The sequence below is a fragment of the Hoplias malabaricus genome, chromosome 2 (assembly GCF_029633855.1).
Source record: "Hoplias malabaricus isolate fHopMal1 chromosome 2, fHopMal1.hap1, whole genome shotgun sequence".
NCBI classification, from domain to species: Eukaryota; Metazoa; Chordata; class Actinopteri; order Characiformes; family Erythrinidae; genus Hoplias; species Hoplias malabaricus.
Genome location: NC_089801.1, coordinates 80,826,709 through 80,852,071, shown reverse-complemented (window position 1 = coordinate 80,852,071; position 25,363 = coordinate 80,826,709). Strand labels below are relative to the sequence as shown.

The following is a 25,363-nucleotide window of genomic DNA, read 5'->3' as shown; positions in this document are numbered from 1 at the left end:
CTGCAGCTCCACAGATAAACACAAAAACTCTTAGAGAATCTAAACTGAAATGCCACGAATAACAGAATAACTTTAGGATTCAACTAAACTTTTACATTACACTCCCCAGACTCTCTGTAGACGACATTAAAATATTAATAACCAAAGAGTCAATGGCTGTATATCACTATAATAAATAAAGCTCTGCTCTGGTTTGTAGCCTGTATGACTGATAACAACACTCTGGGTATTAAAGTCTGCTCTTCAATCTGTTGACCATTGATCCTGACCCTTTTAGACTCCCCGAAATGATAGGAATACAGAGATAATGGTGGACTAGACGACTCAGTTTCAGGATGCAGCAGTAGTGTAAGATCTTTCAGTCTGAAGTGTTTCAACATTGAGGTCGTAGAACTGTTGTAGCAGAGTACTCCTGTACTTCCCTAAACACTGAATGTACATTTCTAAAGACTGTTCTAGAAACAGTCTACAATCCACATACAGAGACTGTTATATGGGGCTTAGTTTTACTTCAGTGTCTCACAAGCCTTCAGCCTGAAAACAGTTACACTGAACAGTGGAGACAGAGTGGTGAAGGGTGATACTCTAACCATTAAATACTACTACAGCAGAGCAGAGGCTAAATGAAGAAGGAACAATGAGCTGTAGAGCTTTATAGAAATACAGTAACAACAGAACACACACAAATACAGAAAGCTGTCCGTACCTGAGTGTGTCCAGTCTGCAGTGTGGATCCTCCAGTTTTACAGAGAGCAGCTTCTCTCCTGTGTCTCCTGGGTGATTGTAGCTCAGATCCAGTTCTTTCAGGTGTGAGGGGTTTGAGCTCAGAGCGGAAGCCAGAAAAGCACAGCCTTCCTCAGTAACTAAACAACCAGACAATCTACAGAGAGAGTTTAAAAACCTTAACATAATAAATAAAAAGACCTGGATGTTTGTTTTCATAAATCTAAGACATTTTAAAGTCTGTTCAAAACCTCACTCAATAGAAATTAGTAAAGTATAAATAAAACATAATTTAATAAAATATATTTATTTAAAAAAAAAAAAAAAAAAGCAGTGTCCCACAGAGGGGTTATTACTAGAAATAAATATACAGACATTAATCCAGTAAAGGTTTCTATACTTTGACCTCCCTGTTTAATATTATTATTAATGTTATTCTTTTGGCGGCACGGTGGCTTGCGCCCAATAATTCCAGGTAAGCTCTGGACCCACCGCGACCCTGAATTGGATAAGCGGTTATAGATAATGAATGAATGAATATTATTCTTTTATAAAGGTTTTGAAATGGGAGGTTTGTGACAGTTTGGGGGCAGAGTCAGGGCAGTTTCTCTCAGTGAATGCTATTGGCTGATGTCTCCTTGTTTTGTGACTGCCTCATACACTGTATATGTCCCTCCTACTGGGAGAAGCAGAGCTGCTTGGACAGCACCATGGGTAAACAGAGTCGAGATAAGGTCATATTCCACTGTCTACAGTGAGTTCAGATCATAGTAATATGTGATAAACATGTGGAAATGATTTTCCCTGCCGGAAGACGTTAGAAAACGGAGACAGTCGACAGTGAGGTTGATTCTCTGAATCATTTGCCAAGAGTCAATGCTCGAGTTGTACTTCCAGATGCTCAAAGAATAGATTCATTCGTGAGTCGACTCCTGAACTGAGCGAGTTCACTAGCTACTTTTACTTTGTATTTCACCCTCTCTCACTGTACAGAGACGCTGAGGGACGGCCTTGGAGCCATATACTCAAAATAATTTTAGATACGGAGTAGTCTCCTATTTTACATTTTCCCCATTTCAAAACGAAACACAAATAATCACGGTACACATCATCCATGTTTGTTTTTCTGTAGAAGGCTTCTCCCAGTAGGAGGGACATATACAGTGTATGAGGCAGTCACAGAACCAGGAGACATCAGCCAATAGCATTCACTGAGAGAAACGGCCCTGACCCCGCCCCCAAACTGTCACAAACCTCCCATTTCAAAACATTTAAAATGAAGAGGATAAAACACCATTTGATAATAAGAAAACAGACAGTTTGAGAGTGAGATTATGATCTGTGTGTGAGCGCAATCTCTCTCTCTCTCTCTTTCTCTCTCAACTAACACAATTTTAAAAAGGTACAGATTTAAATGTTCCACCTGGTGTTACTGCGTCCTCTATATTTAACATTGATGTGAAGTCATATGTTTCCTTTTACAGACACAGACACACATTAAAAATTGCTCGTGTTGTGTTTTAATCCCAATGGAGTATAGCCTTGGCTAATGGTTAGAGACTGGGCTTGGTACCGGAAGGTTGCTGGTTCAATCCCCAGGTCCAGCAGTAACATCCACGGGTGAAGTGTCCTTGAGCAAGGCACTGAACCCCCAAACGCTCTGGTTGTGTGTTCACAGCTCCTAGTGCACTAGTGTGTGTGTGTCTGTGTGTGTGTGTGTGTCACAGATGGGTTAAGTGCAGAGGACACATTTCATTGCTTGTTATACAATGACAAATAATTGCACATCATACATTATATATTACATTATGTAAATTAGAATCTAGTAATCCAGTCTTTTCCTTAATATTTTATACTAGAGCTTTTTTTTAAATGTGTAAAGTCATGTTTGTGAAGAATAGAAAATGAAGAAAATCCCAGGACTCTCACCTGAGTGTCTCCACTTTACAGAGTGAACTCTTCAGTGCAGAAGAGAGCTTCTCCACTCCTGAATCCTGCAGGTCATTGTTACTGAGGTCCAGTTCTTTCAGGCAGGGGTTCACCAGTAAAACTGAGCCCAGATCTTCACAAGACTTTTCCCCAAGTTTACACCCAGTTAGTCTGTAAAGAGAGAGGACATTACTCACTGAATAGTGACAGGAACATTTCTGAAAGGATAAAGAAAGACATGTTGATTTCATTTAGATGAGAAACAAACAAACAACAACAAAAACAAACAAAAATACACCACTGTGACTCATCTTTCCACCAGTGGGGGGAGAAAATGCTTCATTTAAACATTAAAACACACAGTTTAACAGAACAGAACTGAAGCTTCACAGAAACCTCTTAGAGCAGCTAAAGAGAAATGCCTCAAATAACAAGATAAATTTAGGAATAACAGAGTTCAGTCTGATCTTTTACATTACACTGATCAGACTCTGTGTAGAACACATTAAAAGATAAAAAACCAAAGAGTCAGTGTCTGTACATCACTATAATAATAAACCTCTGCTCTGGTTCATAGCCTGTATGACTGATAATATCAGCATGGGGAGAGTCTGCTGTTGACTGTAACTCCAGCAGTGGAAACACTTTACCGAAGTCCTGAAGTGTTCAGAGAGTAGAGATAATGTAGGAGAAGATGATCTGATTTTTGTGAGTAGTGAATTATAATCTAGGAATCCAAAACCTGACTTCATCTTAATATTTCATATTGTATGTTACGTGCCAGAGAAGCACTGTTTGTTTTGTTTTCTCCCTCTACTTTCTTTCACTTCCTCTCTCTCTAGTTTATTACCTGTTCAGCCAATGGGGGAGCTGTTGCCCAAGACTGCTGTCCTAATTCTCCTATAGGACGAGCTGTTCACCTGGAAGAGGCAGGACCTCTTGGATATAAAGCCCACCAAGTGGAACAATGAGGGGGGAGGAGCTTTTTACCTGTGTGATACTTGAATGCTGCTAACTTATGGTTTGAGGCTTGTTGCTGCTAGCTTATGTTTACAGATGTTGCTGCTATTTTTTTTGATGATCTTTGCTGCTAGCTCAAATTGAGATTGTTGTTGCTGTCACTAGCTAGAGTTTGAGGTTTAGTTGTGGTGCTGCTAACTGTACTTTAGCCTAGCTTCACTTAGCCATTTTAAATCTGTGGATTGCTCATCCCTTGTTAAATCTCTCTACCACGACTGGTGTGGACAGGCAAGTACAGGCAACTATACATTCCATGGTAGGACAAACCCTGTATATACACACACTAGGTAAGGGGTGAGTGCCACAGCTGTATTTTTGGGGCAGGTTAGATTTATTTGTTAGAGAACTTTTGTTTATTTCTTTTCATTGGCACCATCCAAAGTCCACCCAGTAGTAGTCGGTTGGTTTTAGCATTTGAGATTTTTCATTGTCTTCTACTTCTCATATAACTGCTACAACTACATTTCCATTGCTGTATTCTTAAACCATTATCATACCACTACTGCTGCTTTATTGTACCTTGTACTTCGCTTTAGATAAAAGTTGAAAACAGCATTCTGTTGTTCCCTCACTTCCACATTACACCACACATTCCATGTTACACTCATCCTTTGATACCTCTAGATACATCTTACAAAAGAGTGTGGGGCGCAACATTGTATCCTCTAAATAAAATGTTAAAGATGTATAAATATAATGTTGGTGAAGCATTAAAAATAAAGTCTGAACTGACAGAACTGACCTGAGTGTCTCCAGTTTACAGTGTGAACTCTTTAGTGCCTCAGACATCTGCTTCACTCCTGAATCCTGTAGGTCAGTGTGACTGAGGTCCAGCTCTTTCAGGGGTGAGTTTGGTGAGTTCAGAACAGAGCAGAGACTTTCATAGGAATTCAGGGTGAATCTACAGTCTGTGAGTCTGCAAGGTAAAGTAAACACAGGAGAAAGTGAAGTTAAAATAGAGAATGTGAAATTCAGACTCATTTAAATCAGGAATTATGAGATTTTCATACATCAGTATTTCTCCAATATTAATTATTCAGGGGTGTGTACATTATGAGCTCAATCTGAACATTTATTCTGAATGTTATTCTGAATATTTTAGTGCTATTTACATTCTATTTCCACATGGAATTTCACTCCAAACTAAACTTTGTGAGGGTAACTACAGCCAACTGGAGCAGGAGAACACACACATTATCCACATGGCCATTCAATTCACAATCACACAGCTCTCACCTGAGTGTCTCCAGTTTACAGTGTGAACTCTTTAGTGCCTCAGAGATCAGCTTCACTCCTGAATCCTGCAGGTCAGTGTGACTGAGGTCCAGCTCTTTCAGGGGTGAGTTTGGTGATTTCAGAACAGAGCAGAGACTTTCATAGGAATTCAAGGACTGATTAAAGCGAGACAATCTGTAAGGAGAAGTAAACACAGTGTAGAGTTAAAACAGAGAATGTGAAACTCACCCTCACAGGAATCAAGAATTATGACGTGTGGAAAACACTACTGTTATAAACTTGGGGTCTGTGTGTTATAAACGATATTAAGAGACACAAACAATGAGCTCAATCTGAACATTCATTCATGTTTTAATTTAAAGAGGGTTTACTTTCTAACACTGCAGTTTTTTTACTACATAAATCCAGCTTTTTATCTATCTTTCTCTCTTTCTTCTGCAGATGCCTTCTGCTCACGACGGCTGCTCAACCCAAAAAGAAAGAACTGGGTGTCAGGAGCGAGGGGCGGATAGAAGGAGGGCGGACGCACTCGCTAAAACACAGTTCTTTAATAAAGGGAGGTAACCAAACAAAGCACGAAAACATACAGGGAAACAAGGCAGGCTAAATTAAACAAGGGAAACTAAACAGGGTAAACCGGACTGACAGACTAAAGAGTAAACGAAGGAACGAGAGAGGAAAAGAAACTACGACACGAAACAACGACTAAGAAAACAAACACGGAGAAACTGGAGACAAACGGACAGACTCGAAAACACGACCGACTAGACATGAGAAATGAGAAATGTACGACAAACATGACGTGAAACAAGAGGGCTTAAATACAGACACAAACGAGACACACCTGGACAGATAACAAGGAGGACGGGTTAACACATGACACGGACGAGGAGGCGGAACAAAGGCGGAGACTTGAACATAAACAAAACAGAGCCATGTGCAAATAAAGCACATGGCCGGGACAACAGACTGACAGGACGAAGGCGTGACACTGGGTCTAGATCAGCAGAATTACCCGCGCTTATCAACGTAGTCAATCACTATATTGGCTGTAGCGTGTGACGTACTACTAAAAAAAATTAAATATTCTCAAAAATATATAAAATAATTATTTTTTAAGTGAATATAGATTCTTTTCTTCACTTATTTGTGTCTTTATTTATTTATAATGTTTTCAACGCTTCTTATTCAATTTCAGCTTTAGTCTAGCTCAAGTATTCCTCATAAATGAGTTATTTTGTTCTATTTATTACCTATTTTTTAATACTAGTTAGTCATTACTAATTCTAATAGGCTTTTAATAATAAAATATTCTTTTAATAACTCAGGATTTTATAACCTGGGTTACATGTTGCTGAGTGTAATTCACATTTGTAGGACTGTAATCAAAAGAAGTTTTACACACACACCTCTCTCTCTCTCTCACACACACACATACACACCTTCACGTGTCATGAGCATCTCTCTGTCTCTCTCTAACAGACAAACACACATCTCTCTCACTCTCTCTCTTTCTCTCATGTCTGTATGAGGAAAAACGAGCTAGATTCTACTTGTAGTCAACTAAACACTCGTGAGCTGTAAAGTGTTACTCAGCTCTCGCCAGAGTTCGCCACTCCTTTATTCTGAAGTTCCATAGCCAGGTTTTAGGGGACCAGCCCGGGGCAGCAGTGAGAGAGGCGCTATTCCCCCTCTTACATGATGGTGCAGCAGGTAGTGTCTCTGTCACACAGCTCTAGGGACCTGGAGGTTGTGGGTTCCATTCCCGCTCCGGGTGACTGTCTGTGAAGTGTGTGGTGTGTTCTCCCTGTGTCTGGGTGGGTTTCCTCTGGGTGACTGTCTGTGAGGAGTGTGGTGTGTTCTCCCTGAGTCTGCGTGAGTTTCCTCCGGGTGACTGTGGGGAGTTTGGTGTGTTCTTCCTGTGTCTGTTTGGGTTTTCCTCCTGGTGACTGTCTGTGAGGAGTGTGGTGTGTTCTCCCTGTGTCTGAGTGGGTTTCCTCCAGGTGTCTGTCTGTGAGGAGTGTGGTGTGTTCTCCCTGTGTCTGCGTGGGTTTCCTCTGGATGCTCCGGTTTCCTCCCACAGTCCAAAAACACACGTTGGTAGGTGGATTGGTGACTTAAAAGTGTCGTAAGTGTGTGTGTGTGTTGCCCTGTGAAGGACTGGTGCCCCCTCCATGGTGTATCCCTGCCTTGCACCCAAAGATTCCAGGTTGGCTCAGGACCCACAGTGACCCTGAACTGGATAAGTGCTTACAGATAATTAATTAATTAATTAATCAATTAATTACTTAATTAATTACTTAATTAATTAATTAATTAATTTTAAGGTAAAAATACTACATAGAGTTCCTTTAATGATGACACTTTTTAAACTTATAAGAAATGAAGAAGCAAAAAAAAACTTTATTTCAACTTATTGTGTAGGAGATCAATTTAAAGTCACCTGTTTGTATTAATGACTGTAACTGGTTTGTATGTGTATTAACAATGACTTCAGGGGTCGGGTCAGGACAACAATTATATACGTTCATGTGAGTTGAGACAAAAGGAGATAATATTCAGGTTCAGGATTTAAATTGAAATTGTCTTTAATTTGACTTGTCCATTAATATTAATCTGGTACAGGTCTCCACATGTAAGTAGAAGTGGGTGTGGTGTTCTACACAGAGATAATAAACAAATACAATTAGAAATATAGCCGCAAGCGACAATTCCCAGGGTCCAAGCTGGTATTCGCTGGTGGAAGAACAATGTGCTACCATATGAGCTGTCCTGAGATAGTAGGGGCTTTTTGGGGAAGTGTGTGTAGTGTTTGTAAGGTGTTCCATGCTGTTCTGGCATCTTTTTGGAGGTGTAGCCTGAGATGGAGGAGTAGCGGATGACAGAGACAGTATAGAGCACAGAAGTCACTCTGGAGTTGCACTCTGGTTTCTCACCCTAATGTTCAGGACCCCCAAACAGCAGATATGATGTGGAGCAGCTTGCACTCGAGTCTGTCATCAGTGGACAGAAGACACTCTCTGCTGGCAGTGTTTGGTTGTGGAGTATTCTCAGTCCAGCTGTGATGCTGAGGGATTTACAACTTCAACACCTGAGTCATACCTGCTGTATGGGTGTCCAGACCATTGAAGAGCAGGGTGAAAGCAAGCAATCTTTGCAGAACAAGAGCATAGCATATGACATTTCCTGATACAGGAGGCACACTTTAAAATTAAGTGTTCTGGATTGTAAGAAGAAGGGGTAGTAGATGAGTTGGTGAATTTCTGGTCTGCAGACAGGTGAACGTGGGGCTTGTGTTACAGAGACAACACAGAGCACAGAACTGACTCTGGAATTTCACCCTTGATTCTGGTCCAATGTTCAAGAGCCCCACAAAGCAGATATGATTTGGGTGGTGGATAATTCTTAGCACAGCAGTGACACTGACATTGTGGTGATATGGCAGTGTGTGTAGCGCTCTTATGAGTGGATAAGACAAAGCAGTGCTGCAGGAGATTGTAACACCTGTGTCAACTCACTGTCCACACAGAGATACACATATTTTATTGGTACAACTTATAGACATAAATTCAGAGACAGTAGCTCATACATTCTCAGCACTGTAGTGACACTGACATTGTGGTGAAAAGTCAGTGTGTGTTGTGCTCTTATGAGTGGAACAGAAAGAGTAGTGCTGTTGGAGATTTTAAAACCTGTGTCAACACACTCTGCCCACAGTGTTACACACACCTACTCTGCTGGTTAATATTATCAATACAAAATTGCAGAGACAGTAGTTCATACATTTGCAGCATACCTGCTTTGTAGGTGTCCTGACCATTGAAGAACATGTGAAAAGGAGCAATGAATGTATGCAGAGCAAGAGGTGCACCCCTCTCTGTAGCTTTAAATCTACAAAGTGCTCCTGTGGACAGTGGAGCTGAAAACACGGACACTGAAAGTAAAATGAGGTGGTCATGATGGTATTGTTGATTTGTTTAGATCTGCTTTCAAACGTCTGTGTCCTCTGGCCCTCTCTGACTGGCAGGGGGGAGGGGAGGGGGAGAGGTGACAGTCTGTGTGTGAAGGAGAGGGAGGGGCTGAGGGGGGAGTCTGCATAACGAGTCTGCAGGTATATATGAGATGTAACGGACATATATTTGATCAAGAACTAGTCCTTGGATCAAAACCCAATATAGACATATGCGGTATCATGACAATCGTAAGAACATGAACTTTAGTAATTATCAAAAAAATGTGGAACTTTCATTACTGTGTGATGGCAGCCTCTGCTTAAATGGAGATGTGCAGCTTGCCGTTGAAACATCACATAAAAAACAGCTGTAACTCAAAAATGCTTTAGGCATATGTTATGAAAATGCACAAGGTCCTTTCCCATGATGTTCAGAATATATTTATCTCATCTTGCTGGTACTGCATCTCTAGGTGGCGGTGTAATCAATTAATAACCCGTGCAACCATTTGCTGTCTAATTGTAGCGCCCCCTTTCTGTGCAATGTGGTCATATTTGGCACACTACTTCAGAGTAATGATGTACATATGTGTACCAGGTTTTGTTTGATTTGGGTGAAGTTTGTTGTAGTTATAGCTCAAAGAGTGCATCGAGCCCCGCCCATGCATATTTGTTAAATAACTGCCACAACAGCGTGTTAAAAGTTCTAATTTTTTTAAATTATTATTTACCTACAGTCTATACCGACTTCAAAAATACCAGTTGTTTATTGATAAGACAAATTTCCAGGGAGGAGTTCGAAAAGCTCCATTTTCACATACCTGACTATTGTGGATAAAGTATGCATTTTTTGACAATAGTTGTATTTGCAAAGTTGTAAGGCAATTTACAGAGTACGAAATAAAGCAAACTGCTTGTCAATATGTTTATATTTCGCTGAGATATTCCATATTTGCATGTTGAAAAAATGAATTGCGCCCCCTAGTGGCTATGAAACTTTTTATGTGCTCAGGAAGTGGGGCCATGGACATACCATGCCAGTGTCATGATGATAGGACCTTGTTAAGGTCATGAAACAGCTGCTGAAATTTGATTGGCCGATGGCGGACATGTTTTGATGTCAGCTCATCACACACTACATGCATACCAAGCGGCATGTCAATAGGACAATCCTGTGAAGCGTAACAAATTTTTTGTTGTTATAGCGCCCCCTAGGCTTGCAGTTGCACAACCAAGTACTCATGTCTTCCAGCCCTTATAGGGATCAAGCATGAGAAGTATCGTAACATTAGGAGAAAGTTATAGCTGTATTTGTCTGATTTTTGGAACGCGAGCTCTACCCCTGTATTTGGGCGGAGTCTGGAAGCCAAGCAGTGATGAAATTCCAACTTTTTTTGAATAATTATTAAAGTTCAGGTTCTTAGGATTCTGCTGATACCACATATGTCCATATTGGGTACATTACCAGAGACTAGTTCGCGCTCAAATATGTGTGCGATTTTGCATATTATGCAAATTAGCTCAAAATCTAAGTAGGCGGAGCTTATGGGTTCTTGAGGCTTTTTTGTAGGGTCTGACCTGGGGAATCAGGGAAAAAAAGAATTTTGTCTCTACGCCACACGGGGTAGGAGATATAGGGAGCGACGCGTTCCGCGTCGCTATAGCGCCACCATCAGGCCGATGGGGCTGATTCTTTGCGCCTGAGTAGCGGGTGGGTTTACTACCAGTTGACCAAACGGCAAGTCTGTAGGACCTACAGTTTGGGCTGCCCATCGCGTTTCATCGGAGAAAAAGAAGAAGAAGAAGAAGAAGAGGAAACAGACCAAAAACAATAGGGCTCCAGCATTTGCAGTGCTTGGATCCCTAAATACTGGTCTATGAGTAATCCCCTTATTACAAGTACAACTCAAAATGTCCATAATAAATAAACATCATTAAAGGCTTGTCACGAGGCTAAGATCTGACTATAAATGAACTGAAGATGTACAACATAAATGCACATACATTACTTATCACAGCTAAATGTAATCTACTCAACACAAGGTATACATCACACAAACATTTTATGGATGCATTTAATTAGGGAAAAAAGGAAAAACTACGGACATGTACTGCGTCACACACCGGCTTACACATCTCAATTAGGTAAAGCAAGTAGCTAGTACCTGACTTCCCCAAAGTACTTAAAAACACTCGACAAAACAAAACACAGTGAAAATATATATATGTCGGTCTTATACAACCAAAGATAAAGCACAAATAAGATTACTCATGTTCAATGGACGCACACTATTAATGAGACCGATTAAATGAAGACCGTTCCATGCCAATACCTCTCTGAACCACGTGTGTTAGCAGGATTATGCATCGGTGCAGTCGGGTAGCCGCCTAGTGGCGGAAATTATAACTACATACAAAACACTAAACTACAGGCATACTAGACTTGAAGGATGAAAACAGATAAATGAACAGTCTTTTGTACATGCTGCAGTGAAGGGCCATGAAACTCCGCCACTGAACTGATTTAGTCTGGAGAAATTCTTATGAAAAGACTTTTCTTTCCTAACATTTACTTCTGTAAAACTTGTTTATCTTCGTGTAATGTTTCAGAAAAAAGCTCCGAATTTTTTTGACAGAAGTGTACAGCATTTGAAAAACACTGCGTTTCTGAGTTTTCATTATGTTTCTGTAAACAATGGGAGAGCATTTACACAACACTTCATTTATTTACTATTTTCAGGCTCTAAATTAACTCCCAGATCCATGTGGAAGACCTCAGTAAATTGTGTTGATGAGAACATTCAGTAAAATACCCCATTTGATATAAATAATATAAGAACACAGTGAACCTGTGCTGTGTGTAAAATATAAAGTGAGTCATGAAGCTGAAGCAGCAGAGCCACGCCGTCAGACCTCCACAATCTGATATTTCAAACACTTTCAAACATTTCTGTCAGAAATTAAAAGATAAAAAGCTTGTCTTACCTGAGTATCTCCACTTTACTGTTAGAACTCTTCAGTCGGTCAGAGATCAGCTTCACTCCTGAATCCTGTAGCTCAGTGTGACTGGGGTCCAGCTCTTTCAGGGAGGAGTTTGGTGATTTCAGAGCAGAGAAGTGAACTTCACAGGAATTCATGGTGAGTTTATACACATTCAGTCTGCAAAGCAAAGTAAATACAGCACAGTTCAAACAGAATGTGGATTTCAGACTCAGAATCAGTTTAATGAGATTAATGAGTAAAATAATACTTTCCATTATTTACATTATTCAGAGGGGCATTAATAACAGACTCAGTCTGAACATTTTTTCTGAATATTGTTCTGAATATTTTCAGCACTGTTTGTGTTCTCTTCTCCACATGAACTTTCACCCCCAAAATTAAACTCTATTTAAACTCCCTCTCACTTCAGGAGGCAGAAACGGGGGAAGAGAGAGTTACAGTCAGATGAAGACAGTGTTGAGGACTAGTCTCAGTGAAAAATAACTACAGTCTGCTCTAAATGTCACCAAAATAACCAGTGAATGAAGGAATAAATTCATTTGTTAAATGTCAGTTACAGCTTCATCCTGATCAGGGTCACAGTGGGACCGGAGTCTTACTAAAAATCACTGTGAGCAAGGCAGGAACATCACTCTCTCTCTCTAATCACACACACAAACACACACACACACACACACATCTTCTTAAACACATGCCAACACACACTCACTCTCACACACACTAGTGCACTAGGGGCAGTCATCCTCGGAGCCTGAGGAGCAGTTGGGGGTTGGTGCCTTGCTCAAGGGCCCCTCAGCCGTGGACTGAAAGAGGACGGTGCTTTTCCTTCACTCCCCACATCACTAATTAATCCTGCTGGTCGTGGGGATTGAATCAGAGACCTTCCAGCCCCAAACCCTCTTCTCTGACCACTACACCACAGCTGTCCATTTATAACACCTGAAATATTAAAACTAAGACTTTACCTCAAAGATGAACCACCAAATGTTCCTAATAAACACACTGAGGTGACTGGTTTAAAACCTTGTAACGTAAACAATCTCAGAGCCACCCTCTGCACCATTAAGTGGAAAAATTATGTGAGCTTTGAATGTTGAATATCAGAAACATTTAGATCACTTCTGTCCAAATCACAGACCAACCATTTATTAAATGTTCTGTGTAAAACTAGAGCAAATCTTACTGTTTCTACAAACCTTTTCAATTCAGAAACACACAGAAATCTCACCTGATTATCTCCAGTGTACAGTGTGAACTCCTCCATCCCTCAGAGATCAGCTTCTCTCCTGAATCCTGCAGGTCAGTCTGACTGAGGTCCGGCTCTTTCAGGGGTGAGTTTGGTGAGTTCAGAGCAGAGCAGAGACTTTCATAGGAATTCAGGGTGAGTTTACAGTCTGTGAGTCTGCAAGGTAAAGTAAATACCAGGAGAAAGTGAAGTTAAAATAGAGAATGTGAAATTCAGACTCATGTGAATCAGGAATTATGAGATTTTCATACATCAGTATTTCTCCAATATTAATTATTCAGGGGTGTGTACATTATGAGCTCAATCTGAACATTTGTTCTGAATGTTTTTCTGAATATTTTAGAGCTATTTACATTCTATTTCCACATGAAATTTCACTCCAAACTAAACACTCTTCACTCTTCTTTCACAAACAGAAACAGAGTGAGAGTAAACTAGTCGGCTGGAGCAGGAGAATAGAAACATAAGAGCAGGGGAGTGAGTGACTTTAGCCCAGGGTCTAGTTTCTAGTCCTTCCTTGAACTGATCGTCTTCTGTCATGTTTTATGTAGTCGTAGTAGTCCCTCTGTTCACAGGGCGACACACACTCACACCTAGGGACACTTTTGACTCACTAATCCACCTACTAACGTGTGTTTTTGGACCGTGGACACAGGGAGAACACACCACACTCCTCACAGACAGTCACTAGGAGCGGGACACTACAATGCTGTAAAGTATTATTATTATTATTATTATTATTATTATTATCATCATCACTGGTAAAATGCTGTTACTCTGATTTCTGCTCTGCAGAAATGGTTCTCTGTCTCTGTGCGTGAGAATAATGTTTTCTTTTGGGAATAAATGTCAGTTTACAAACAGAATATAGTAAAAACACAAATAGTAAAATCATTGAATGCTTTTCGAGGGCAAACTACAGCCAATCAGAGCAGGAGAATACACTCATTATACACATGGACATTCATCCAAAATCTTAACCTGAGAGTCTCCAGTTTACAGTTTGAACTCTTCAGTGCCTCAGAGATCAGCTTCACTCCTGAATCCTGCAGCTCAGTCTCACTGAACTCCAGCTCCTTCAGGGGTGAGTTTGGTGATTTCAGAACAGAGCAGAGAGTTTCACAGGAATTCATGGTCGGCTTACAGCCAGACAATCTGCAACACAATGTAAACACAGTGCATAATACAGTAAAAAACGTGAAGGTGAGGAAATCTCTGTTAGTTTGGTTTGTTAGAGCAAATGTGAACACTTCCTTTCGAAACTGGTGCTCACCAAACAAGCAGCAACTCCTTTTTTATTCTGTGCAGTGGAGGAATTTCAGGTGCTGTTTTGACTCCTTTATCCATTTGACCACGTCTTGTTGTGTTTCCAGTTGGAAAATATACCACCAGGTACACAGCCCCGAGAAGTGCATTAAGCTCAGTGTGGGACATTGTTCAGACGACAAAACTAATGTCATACATGCGTCGCTTGCACACGTCATACATCATCGCTGTTTTAAATACATATTTGGTTCAGAACCAAACCAGGACTAAAATATTACAATGTATGAATTTACATATTTGGTCCAACCCAAGGAAACTGAACTACAAGTCTGAACTCTCCTTGAAATTCAGCCTCACAGGAATAAAAATGATTAGATTTGCTGCTTTTATAAACTTGGGGGATTTGTGTGAGATACAGTGAGAGAGAGAGAAAACAAGAGAAAGACATCAGTCTTATCCATGTTCATCAAACTCCACCTGTTCTGTAATGTCTCATTCATTTTATTTATCACATCCTAATTATACACACAGTGAGGAACTTCTACTCACAGTAAAACAATCTGGAAACTTGTCTCAGTCAACAACAACAATGGAATATATAAAATAAAAACCATGTAGAAACAATACTCACACGGCCTTTCTGCAGTTGCTCACAGCTGGGATCAGTCTCCAATAACCCTGCTCAGTGGTGTTGTACTTCCTCAAGTCCAGTTCATCCAGCACCTCGTCTGAGTTCACGAGCATGTAGGCTAACGCTAAACACTCATCAGCAGACAGTGTCTCATTTGACTGTTTCTTGGATTTGAGATACTCCTGGATTTTACTGGATAAGGAGGAGTGATTAATTTCAGTGAGACAGAGGAACAGGTTGATAGATCTGTCAGAAGGAAGATCCTCTGTTTGTATTATGCGTTTGATGAACTGAACTGTTTTCTTGATGCTCTCAGAGCTGCGCACTGTGTGTGTCAGTAGGTCCTGCAGGAGTTGTTGATTGGACTCCAGTGAGATGCCCAACAGAAAACGGAGAAACAGATCCAGGTGTCCAGTCTTACTCTCTAAAGCTGTACGCACAGCTCCCTGCAGCAGTTCTTCCAGTGAAACATGGTAATACCAATTTGCATATGCAGGCTTAAAAAGACGCAGCCCCTCCTTGTTGTTGCTCACACAGCAGTGAAACACATAGAAAGCAGCCAGGAACTCCTGAAAGCTCAGATGCACAAAGCAGTAAACCTTCCTCTGGTAAAGCACAGACTCCTCCCTAAAGATCTCAGTGCAAATCCCAGAGTAAACTGAGGCCTCAGTGACATTAATCCCACACTCTCTCAGATCGTCTTCATAGAACATCACATTGCCCTTCATCAGCTGTTTGAAAGCCAGTTCAGACAGTTTCAGAAACATGTTCCTGTTGGATCTCAGGAGTTCCTGTAGAGTTCCTCTCTCATCTTCCTCCTCATACTTCTCCTTCCTCATGATTGTCTGAGTGCACAGGAAGTGTGAGTACATTGCAGTCAGAGTTTTAGGGATTTCTGTGGTCCCTTGTTTCATGATTCGCTGAAGCACAGTTGCTGAGATCCAGCAGAAGATTGGAATGTGGCACATGATGTGGAGACTCCTCGTTGTCTTAATGTGGGAGATGACACTGTCGGCTTGGTGTTGGTCACTAATCCTCTTCCTGAAGTACTCCTCCTTCTGTGGATCATTGAATCCCTGAATTTCTGTCACACGGCTGATGTACTGAGAGGGGATCTGATTGGCTGATGCTGGTCTGGAGGTTATCCATATGTGAGCAGAGGGAAGCAGGACTCCTTTGATGAGGTTTGTCATCAACACATTCACTGAACACACCTTGGACATGTCTGACACTTTCTCACACTCTGAGAACTTCAGTGGAATTCTGCTTTCATCGAGGCCGTCAAATATGAACACAGTTTTACACACGTCATATTCCTTTGTGTCCAGACCTCGGAGCTCAGGATGGAGGGCACACAGAAGTCCATGAAGACTGTACTGTTTGTCTTTAATCAGGTTCAGCTCTCGGAATGGAAGCACAAACATGAACTCTATATCCTGATTGGCTTTTCCTTCAGCCCAGTCCAGAATGAACTTCTGCACAGAGACAGTTTTTCCAATGCCAGCAATGCCTTTAGTCAGAACGCTTTTAAATTTTTCCACTTGTGAATCTTTATCTTCTTCTCCTTCTTCACGTCTCACATCTTCATCCATCACAGCTCTGGTGTTGTCTTCTTCCATTTCTCCCATCGTACACTGTACAGGGTTAAATATGTCTAAACAGTTTATTGGTGTATCTGGCAGGTTTTGTTTCCACGGTTTGTTCTCAATCTGTAAAACTTCATGTTCTTCATTCACTCCTTCCCTCTCTCCCTCGATGATGTAGAGCTGAGTGTAAAGCCTGTTCAGGAGGATTTTATTCTCTTGTGTTTTGAATCCCTCAAATAAGCTCTCGTACTTGTTCTTCAGGCTGATTTTGTTTCTCTCTGAGACACTGAGCAGGACGTCATCCACTGGTTTGTATTCATCCAGCTCCATGGACTCCTCCGCGTGTGGAAACTGAACAGAGCCTGTTTTAAACCCCCTTCTGCAGCAGGGACAGGTCAAGTCTCCTGAGTGGACAGACTGGTCCCAAAGGCTCCTGATGCACTGTCTACAAAAAGAGTGTCCACAGGTGATAGAGACTGGATCTGTCTGAATCTGCTCACACACTCCACACCTGGAACCATCCTGGAGCAGCACATCTGTCCCAGAGCTAGAGGAGAAATAAAAGAGTTGATGAATCCGAATGTGTAAGTGTGAGAGAGTCTGAAACTTGAACAAGTGAGTAATTCACTGACAACTCAGTTCAACCAAAGAGAAGCTACTCTCCATTTCTTCATCTACTAATAATCATTTCAGCACAGAGGGTAATGTGTTACTGACACAGAAACACGGCTTAAACCTGAGAAAATAAACATGATTTGTATTTACAGAAAATAAATCAATGTCACATATTTAGAAAAGTGGATCACCTGCCTGACACAAGGCGCTAAGAAATGGAACCAATGTTGTTTCTCATCTTTACTTCAGTAATGTACTGTTCACTAGTGATGTGTCAGTCGCAAAAGAACCGGTTCAAAGAGCCGGCTCTTGGAAGTGAACGATGAGAGCCGGTTCCCGTCTAAGCCATTTTTTTCTATGGCTTGTCATTTGAACAATCAGAGAACAACAAGCAAAGGTACCAATCAGCGAAGGGTTATACCACCAAGCAGGGAGGGGAGGGGTGGTGGCAAATAGGAGGAAAGTGAAAAGGGAGCACCGGAGGGAGAAAAATGACAGAAAGGAAAAGAAGCATTATTTTCAAAAACTGGGAAGATAATAACAGAGTGCCAATCTGCCTTCCAAAAAATAGTTGAAGAAAATGTTAAATGAGGTAAATGTTTGTTGACAGTTGTGGTTGTTTTAATCACTACCGTTGAATGCTGCTATTTTGCACTTTGCAGAGCATTTATTTTATTACCCAGAAATGGATGATTATTTAATTTAATAAGCTATTTTGTAATATTTGGCTATATTTCAGAGTTCACAAGTGATTTTTTTATTAATTCATTCATTCATTCATTATCTGTAACCGCTTATCCAGTTCAGGGTCGCGGTGGGTTCAGAGCCTTCCTGGAATCATTGAGCGCAAGGCAGGAATACACCCTGGAGGGGGCGCCAGTCCTTCACAGGGTTGATTTTTTATTAGGTTTTTAAATAAAAATCCAGTTATTTATACAATTGAATGTGTGAGTGCAATCAGTGAGTTATTACAAGACAGCCATGAAAACAATTGGCCATTGCAACACTATTTATTATTTTTAATATTGAACAATAATATTTTGTCCATATAGTTTTGTAAAATGTAGGTAATATTGTTCTGTATCAGTGGAAATAAGTGGTAAAACAAAGAGCCATTTAGGAGCCGAAAGAGCCGGCTCTTTATGAAGAGCTGAGCCAAAAGAGCCGGCTCGCCAAAAAGAGCCGAAATTCCCATCACTATTGTTCATAGGATGTTACAAAAAATCTAACAAATGAACACTTCACTGTTTGCACATTCCCTTTAGAACTGATCTTAATATTTTAATGTTTAAAACTCATTCTGAAATACATCAAAGGAGAGGAATTAGAAACTAAAAGTGAATGAGTACATTTACATATTCTCACAATCATACTTCTGTAGACAAAGAACAAAGTCTGAAATACATTACTGGAGGATTTAGAACTACCTCTGAAAAGCAGAGGTTTCTGGTAGTGGACTCTGTAATAAACTAAACTTAGCACAAAATGTAAGGAAATGTGTGTTTGTAGATTATTTCTTTGTTGTAACAAAGCTTCTTGGCAATAAATCTTATACCATTGGAAAGTCTGTTAATTTCCCTTTTAAATGGTGTCACATTTGTAAGTAACATGCATTTGTGTGATTAGCAGTAGAGCTGAGAATGTGGGACACACACAAACACTGCACAGTCCACTAACACGCCACACACTCAATTAACACACCGCACTCTCCACTAACACACCACACAAACACACATATACACACACACACACACACAAACACACACACACACAAGAAAACTCAAGAAAATTTAAAAGGCTGCTTGTTGAGGCGACTCATGCTAAAACTCACTAGAATGTGGTTCATGTCTCACCTCAGATCAGAACTGATTCTTTCATTGCTGAAATATGGAGGCTGAACCATTGAGTTGTTGCTCTTCAGAGACACACAGCTGGGCTCTGGAGATTCTGCTCTGAATGTCTGCTCTCTGGAAATGTGAAGTGGAGACATAAGGAAGAGTTAAAGCTATACTAGGCACTTTACACTCCACAAACACACCACACAAAAAATGCACTCTCCATTAACACACCACAAGCACCACACACTCCACTAACATGTCACACAAACCACAAAAACACCACACAAACACCGCACACTCCATTAACACCCCAGACAAACACGCACACACACACACACTCAAGAAAACTCAAGAAAAATTTAAAAGGCTGCATGTTGAGGCGAGTCATGCTAAAACTCACTAGAATGTGGTTCATGTCTCACCTCAGATCAGAACTGATTCTTTCATTGCTGAAATATGGAGGCTGAACCATTGAGTTGTTGCTCTTCAGAGACACACAGCTGGGCTCTGGAGATTCTGCTCTGAATGTCTGCTCTCTGGAAATGTGAAGTGGAGACATAAGAAAGAGTTAAAGCCACACTCTAATTAAAAGGAGAAATATATCTGTGTTACTAAAGACTTATCAATAAAAACTTGAAAATCTGCTGCCAATTATTTTTATCACTGATTTTTATAAATTTTGTCAATTAATTTTTGTAGCTTTATATAATGAATAGTACAATTATCACTAGAACCCCCTCCATTCACCACATCACTCCTGTCTTACAACAGCTCCACTGGGTCCTTGTCAAGTGCTGCATCGATTACAAAATCCTTCTGCTCACATTCAAGGACATCCACAATTTTTCTCCTCCATATCTTTCCAATCTTCTCCATGCGACTCCCCCTCGCACCCTCAGATCATCTCTCTCCATTCATCTGTCTGTTGCTTTCGCCTGTCTCACTACCATGGGGAGTAGAGCCTTCAGCCGATCTGCTCCCCAGATTTGGAATTCTTTACCACCGGACATAAGGAATATAAACTCACTTTTACAATTCAAGTCCACACTCAAAACCCACCTGTTTAAGACTGACTCAGTTGTGTTGTCTTATTCTAACTTGTTTTAATGTTGCTTACTCTTTTGTTTCTTTATTATTTATTCTATTGTCTACTTTTTTCTGTAAGGTGTCCTTGAGTGACAGTAGAAATAAAATGTATTATTATTATTATTATTATTATTATTATTATTATTATTATTTTTTTATTAAAATCAAGAAAACCCTAAAGGCTCTTGGTTACTAGGAATGGGGCGTTCCACACACTGTCGAAGCATTTCTCGTGAAACAATGTTTTTTTTTTTTTTGTATTAGGTTGAATGTGTGTTTTCAAAAGCTGGTGATATCATCAGTAAAAGAAGGAGCAGATTAATCCACAGTGCAGCACAACAAGTAATCTTACTGAATAAAAATACTTACGTCTACATCTGCTTAAGACAATGTGTGCTACTTATTTAAACTAAACATTCTTATTTATCCCTCGAATATTCCATAATTAAATGCTGCATCGTACGACTGGGACCTCTGGGAATCGACATCACTGACAAGTGAGTAGCAGGAGTCAATAAAACTGGAAAAAGTAATGATGTTTAAAATCAGTAATAGAAAGTAACGCACTTTGAGTCTGAAGTTCTTTTTCCGCTACTGAAGTTATGAGGCTCCATCATGAAGTTTCTATACTTTATAGATAAAGCTGGACACTGGACATTCTTCTCTGCTTCCTGTGAAAAGATATTCTCATTAAAGGCTGGACGATACGAACCAACATTTATATCACAATATATTTCTTAATTTCAGTCAATACGATAATTCTCATATCGATATGAACAATAAAAAAAGCCAAAGAAAAACTGCCAAGAACTGAAAGAAACATGACATTACCATCAAACAACACCCTCTTGGCTTTGTCAATATTAATATTTATAAACTAACTTTAAATTGTAAAGTTATGAACGTCAGTCAGTAACACGTGCTGTAAGTAATATATATTTCAATATTTAAAATGTGTATCATATAAAATCATATCATTGTTATTGAAACATTTAATATTGTGATATATATTGATATAAAATTATTGTCCAGCCCTAAGACAGTTCAGTAAAATCAAGCAAATGCAGCAGAAACCAATCCATCCCACAGCAAAATGATTAACAGACTCAGGGTCAGAATTACAAACAAAGTCTAAAATATGAGAGACGGGCAGAGAGAGAAAGCACGAGAGAAAGAGACAGAGAGAGATAGAGAGAGCACAAGAGGAAGACATAGAGAGAGCGAGAGAAACAGACAGAGAGAGAGAGAGAGAGAGAGAGATAAAAAGAGCCAGAGAGAATCCACTGTCTGCTCTGTTACATTGGTTGTACACTGCTGATGGAGGTGTGTTGTGGATTGTTTGAATGCACTGAAAACAGTGCACTGTGTGTTCAGACTAATGCAGAAATGTCAGAACAACAAAACAACAAATTACTTAATGACTAGGGCACTGACACAGCCTGTGACATTAACACATACACAGTGAGTTTGTGACACACAGACAGAGCTCCTGTTTCATCTACTATCTCATACATCGCTCATATGAAGTAATTACTGTAATGTAATGTTTAAACTGTGTTTTAAAGTGTGTTTATACCTGAAAGTCTGGACCACGCTTGGACCAAGTTCATGTTTTTGTTAACGTTGTGTACATTTGATTAGTAAGGTTTGGTGTCGTATCACAATTTATCGAGCTCATTAAAGACCTTTGTTCTTAAAACTGTTTATTTACCTGCGTTTTATTTGTATTTTCGGTTCCATCTTTAAAGGCTGAACTCACTGGTGCGTCTGATTAATGCTGTGTCCCAAACCACAACTGACTGAACTTGACCTTCTACAGAGTGCCCTTCTGATAATGAAGCACTACCATTTTTATACCCTTTGTAGTACACTAGTGTGCACTTTGGAATAATGCAGAAATAATGCTGTGGGAATCACAGTTGTTTAAATATTAAAATGTATTTATGTTTACTACAGTATCAGACAACACAACAAGACAGTTACTGTGTGAGAGACTGAAGAGAAGTGATGTGTTATTTTCCCCTCATCTAAGTTAAAACTCACAGCACCACATAAATGTTTTAAATTAAATGATGTTAACTGATGACACACTTTGTACTTGGCTTCGTATGGTTATGGAAATTAATTTCAGTTAAAAAATAAACAGATCTAAACGGTTTTAGATCTGTTCTATGTGTGTTTATTTGAATCTAAAATATTCAACACAGTATATAAGCTAAAGGATAAGAGAAATGAAATACCCAAGCTCCCAGAGAAATCTTTACAAATGTTAAAGTCTACATTTAGAACAATAAACTCTATCTAGAGAAGGTTCACAGAAGGTTCCCTGTAAGAGTCTGAAGATATTTACGGTGATCCCCCCCCCATTTCTGGATTCATGTACAGTTTTGGAACAATAACATTAAGCTCAAATTGTACCCGAGGAAAACATAATCCTGATTTTCTAACAGTTTTTCAGTTTTAACGCAGTATTTTCGCAGTTTTTCCCCTTTGTCTTTTGACAGAAAACGCCCCGATTCTGTTTCGTTGCTGTTCACTGCTGGGTTTTCAGTTGATCTGCTTTAAATCAATAGCAGCGACAAACCCGCCTTCTTCTAGAGAAACTAAGCAGATGATTGGCTGACGTGACAGCTCCTGTTGTTGATTGGCTTAAAAAAACTAACAAAAATAAATCTAGCATCTGATTGGCTGCAGCAGTAGGAAGAAGGATGTAGTGTTCAAACCGAAAGCAGTTCAATAGAACCGTAAACTTTGTTAAAAATGACTCTAAAGTAAATAATACTCTTGTAGAGTTAATACACACTCAGATGTGGTCTATATTTGACTTCAGCAACACAATAAACACAGAACCAAACTTCGCACAAACAGCTGTAGTTCACTGAACGCCATCGTGTCTGGATCAAAAACACGACTAAAGCTGAGAGTAAACCACAGAGAACAGCTACAAACACAGGGCTCTCTCTTTAACCCGCGGGATAGTGTTCACATTAATGTTATAATGTTTTAATGTTATTGAGGCTCACCGTCTCAAACCCCAGCGGCTTTGTCTAGTTTCTCTTCTGACTGCTTTCCTCCGCTTCTTCATGTAGTTTTCTGGGAAAAGTGGGAAAGTGGAATGTGGGAGGGAGGAGGAACGAAACCTGACCTCCCTGCGTCACGCGGCTGTATGTGCACAATAACTCTTGACAAAACTAAATCATTAAAGCGTTTTAAAAACAAGACACACAACTCACCCTTGATCCTGGAACAGTCACAAACAGCATCTCATTATTGTTGGACATTTAGTGACTTTCACCTCTTTTAAAATGAACTGTGTTATAAACAGATGAAGTGTGTTCACAGAGCTGGGTTATTGTCCCCTGAGCAGAACAAAGCACTGCCACAGAAAGAGGTTGAATAAGTAAAGTATAATTGTTAGGGGCAATGATTTAACTGCTCAGATATCTTAGTCTTTGCATTAAACCATCAAGCACCGGTTAAAAAAATGATTTAGAGCAGCGTGAACTCCTTATCTGCAGTAATGTGTTTCATGGTTTTGCTGAGGTTTATTGTGTATTCCAAGCCTTAATTTTTGTGCTCTTCTTCACTTTGGATGGTGGAAAACACTAGATTCATCATCTTCTTTTTACTTCCCTTTAATTGTATCTATTCATATTAATTAATGCTTTTATTTAATCGTTTTTATGATTTCATGTCTATTTCTATTTGTTTTATTCATATTTTTGTGTTTATTTCCTCTCTCCCACATCTCTGAGTGTATTTTGTCGTGTGTAAAGCACATTGAATCACCACAGTGTATGAAAGGTGCTATATAGGTTTACTCTGAATGATCACTGGATTAGGAACACCTCCCCTGTCTCTACACACATTGTCCATTTTATCAGCTCCACTCTCCATACAGCAGCACTCTGTAGTTCCACCATTAGAAACTCTAATCTGTTTCTCTGCGTACTTTATTAGGCCTTTTTCACCCTGTTCTTCAAAGGTCAGGACCCCCACAGAGCAGGTCTGATTTGGGTGGTGTGTCGTTCTCAGTGCTGCAGTGACACTAACACACTGGTGGTGGTGTGTGAGTGTGTGTTGTGATGATGTGAATGGATCAGACACAGGATCCTGGTTTAAGCTGATGCTGGTAGACACCATTAGCAGCACTTCTTAAGGTGGAAAAGAGAGTTCAAAAAAGCAGCTAAATTCACTCAGGGTCTGAAACCAAGATGTACACAGAGTTTCTGTCAGTGCAACCAACAGCAGAACAGGGCATGATGGTCCACACACATACATTTACAAGTGATAAGAAATGATAAATAATTGTATGATTAACTGGTGCCTGACAGCTCCACTACAGCTACGCCACTCCTGAACAGAAAAGGAAGCAGTGCATGTTTGGGGAGAGGGCAGGTCCTGCAGGTGGTCTTTATATATTTATATATATATATCTTGTGAATACAGACTAATTTCTTGTTTTAAACATTAAACACACAGCACAGATTATAACTAAACTATGGGTTTAAAATGAATAAGATTTTACAATGACCTTGGTCCAAATTCAAACATATTTCGAACATCAACGGACGTCGTCTGAACGCCTTTTTCATCTGACCTGTGTTTACTGGGAAGTGCAGTAAGAGTACTGTACCGGGACAGGGGGGTCAGACTCTCCCTCTCTGCTGCGCTTGTTGGATGTGCAGCTGATGACACCCGCACAGCACACTGGGAGCTCTAGTTCTCCTCTCAGCTTCTTGAATCTGGGGAATCCGTTAATTTTCAGGTCAAACCCTGCGTGATGCATCACTTTGTTTAGTAATGTTGTGCTTTAAGCAAATTCATCTCATACTCAAACACAACAGAATATTCTTCTTCAGTAACAGGGTGTGACCGCCACATCTGTGGATTAACATTTACGCATTTGTAAAGTATTTTGAGACTAATCTCTCTCCATAAAACTACCAGCAAAATCATTAAAGGAGGGAGAGGAGGTAAAGCGCTGCGGGCTCACACTGCCCCCCTGTGGCCCTCGTTGGAAATACCGCTCTTATTTTAAAACACTCATTCTTACACAAATGCAGTTTTCGGTATTTTCTGAAAATAGACAGTATGTACCTCAAAGTGACCAAACGTTTAAAATATCTGTCACCAAACATAAAGGTTTTATTTGGTTGTTCTGCGATAAAACAAGTCAATTTAAGTTTATTCTAAAATATGTTCCCAGGCGCTCCCTCTCTCTCCCAGACC

At 40.0% G+C, this 25,363-nt stretch overlaps 1 protein-coding gene across 1 annotated transcript; it reads right to left on the bottom strand.

Moving 5' to 3' along the window:
• Positions 1–330: 330 nt before the first annotated feature.
• Positions 331–24,920, bottom strand: LOC136678508 (NLR family CARD domain-containing protein 3-like). The gene is made up of 11 exons (XM_066656559.1): positions 24,742–24,920; positions 19,468–19,581; positions 19,061–19,174; positions 16,640–17,139; positions 15,007–16,546; positions 14,091–14,264; positions 4,909–5,082; positions 4,415–4,588; positions 2,653–2,823; positions 707–880; positions 331–466 (listed from the first exon to the last, which is right to left on the bottom strand). The coding sequence occupies exons 1-11, from the start codon at positions 24,918–24,920 to the stop codon at positions 331–333; spliced, it is 3,450 nt and encodes a 1,149-aa protein (XP_066512656.1).
• Between the last annotated feature and the right edge of the window lie 443 nt (positions 24,921–25,363).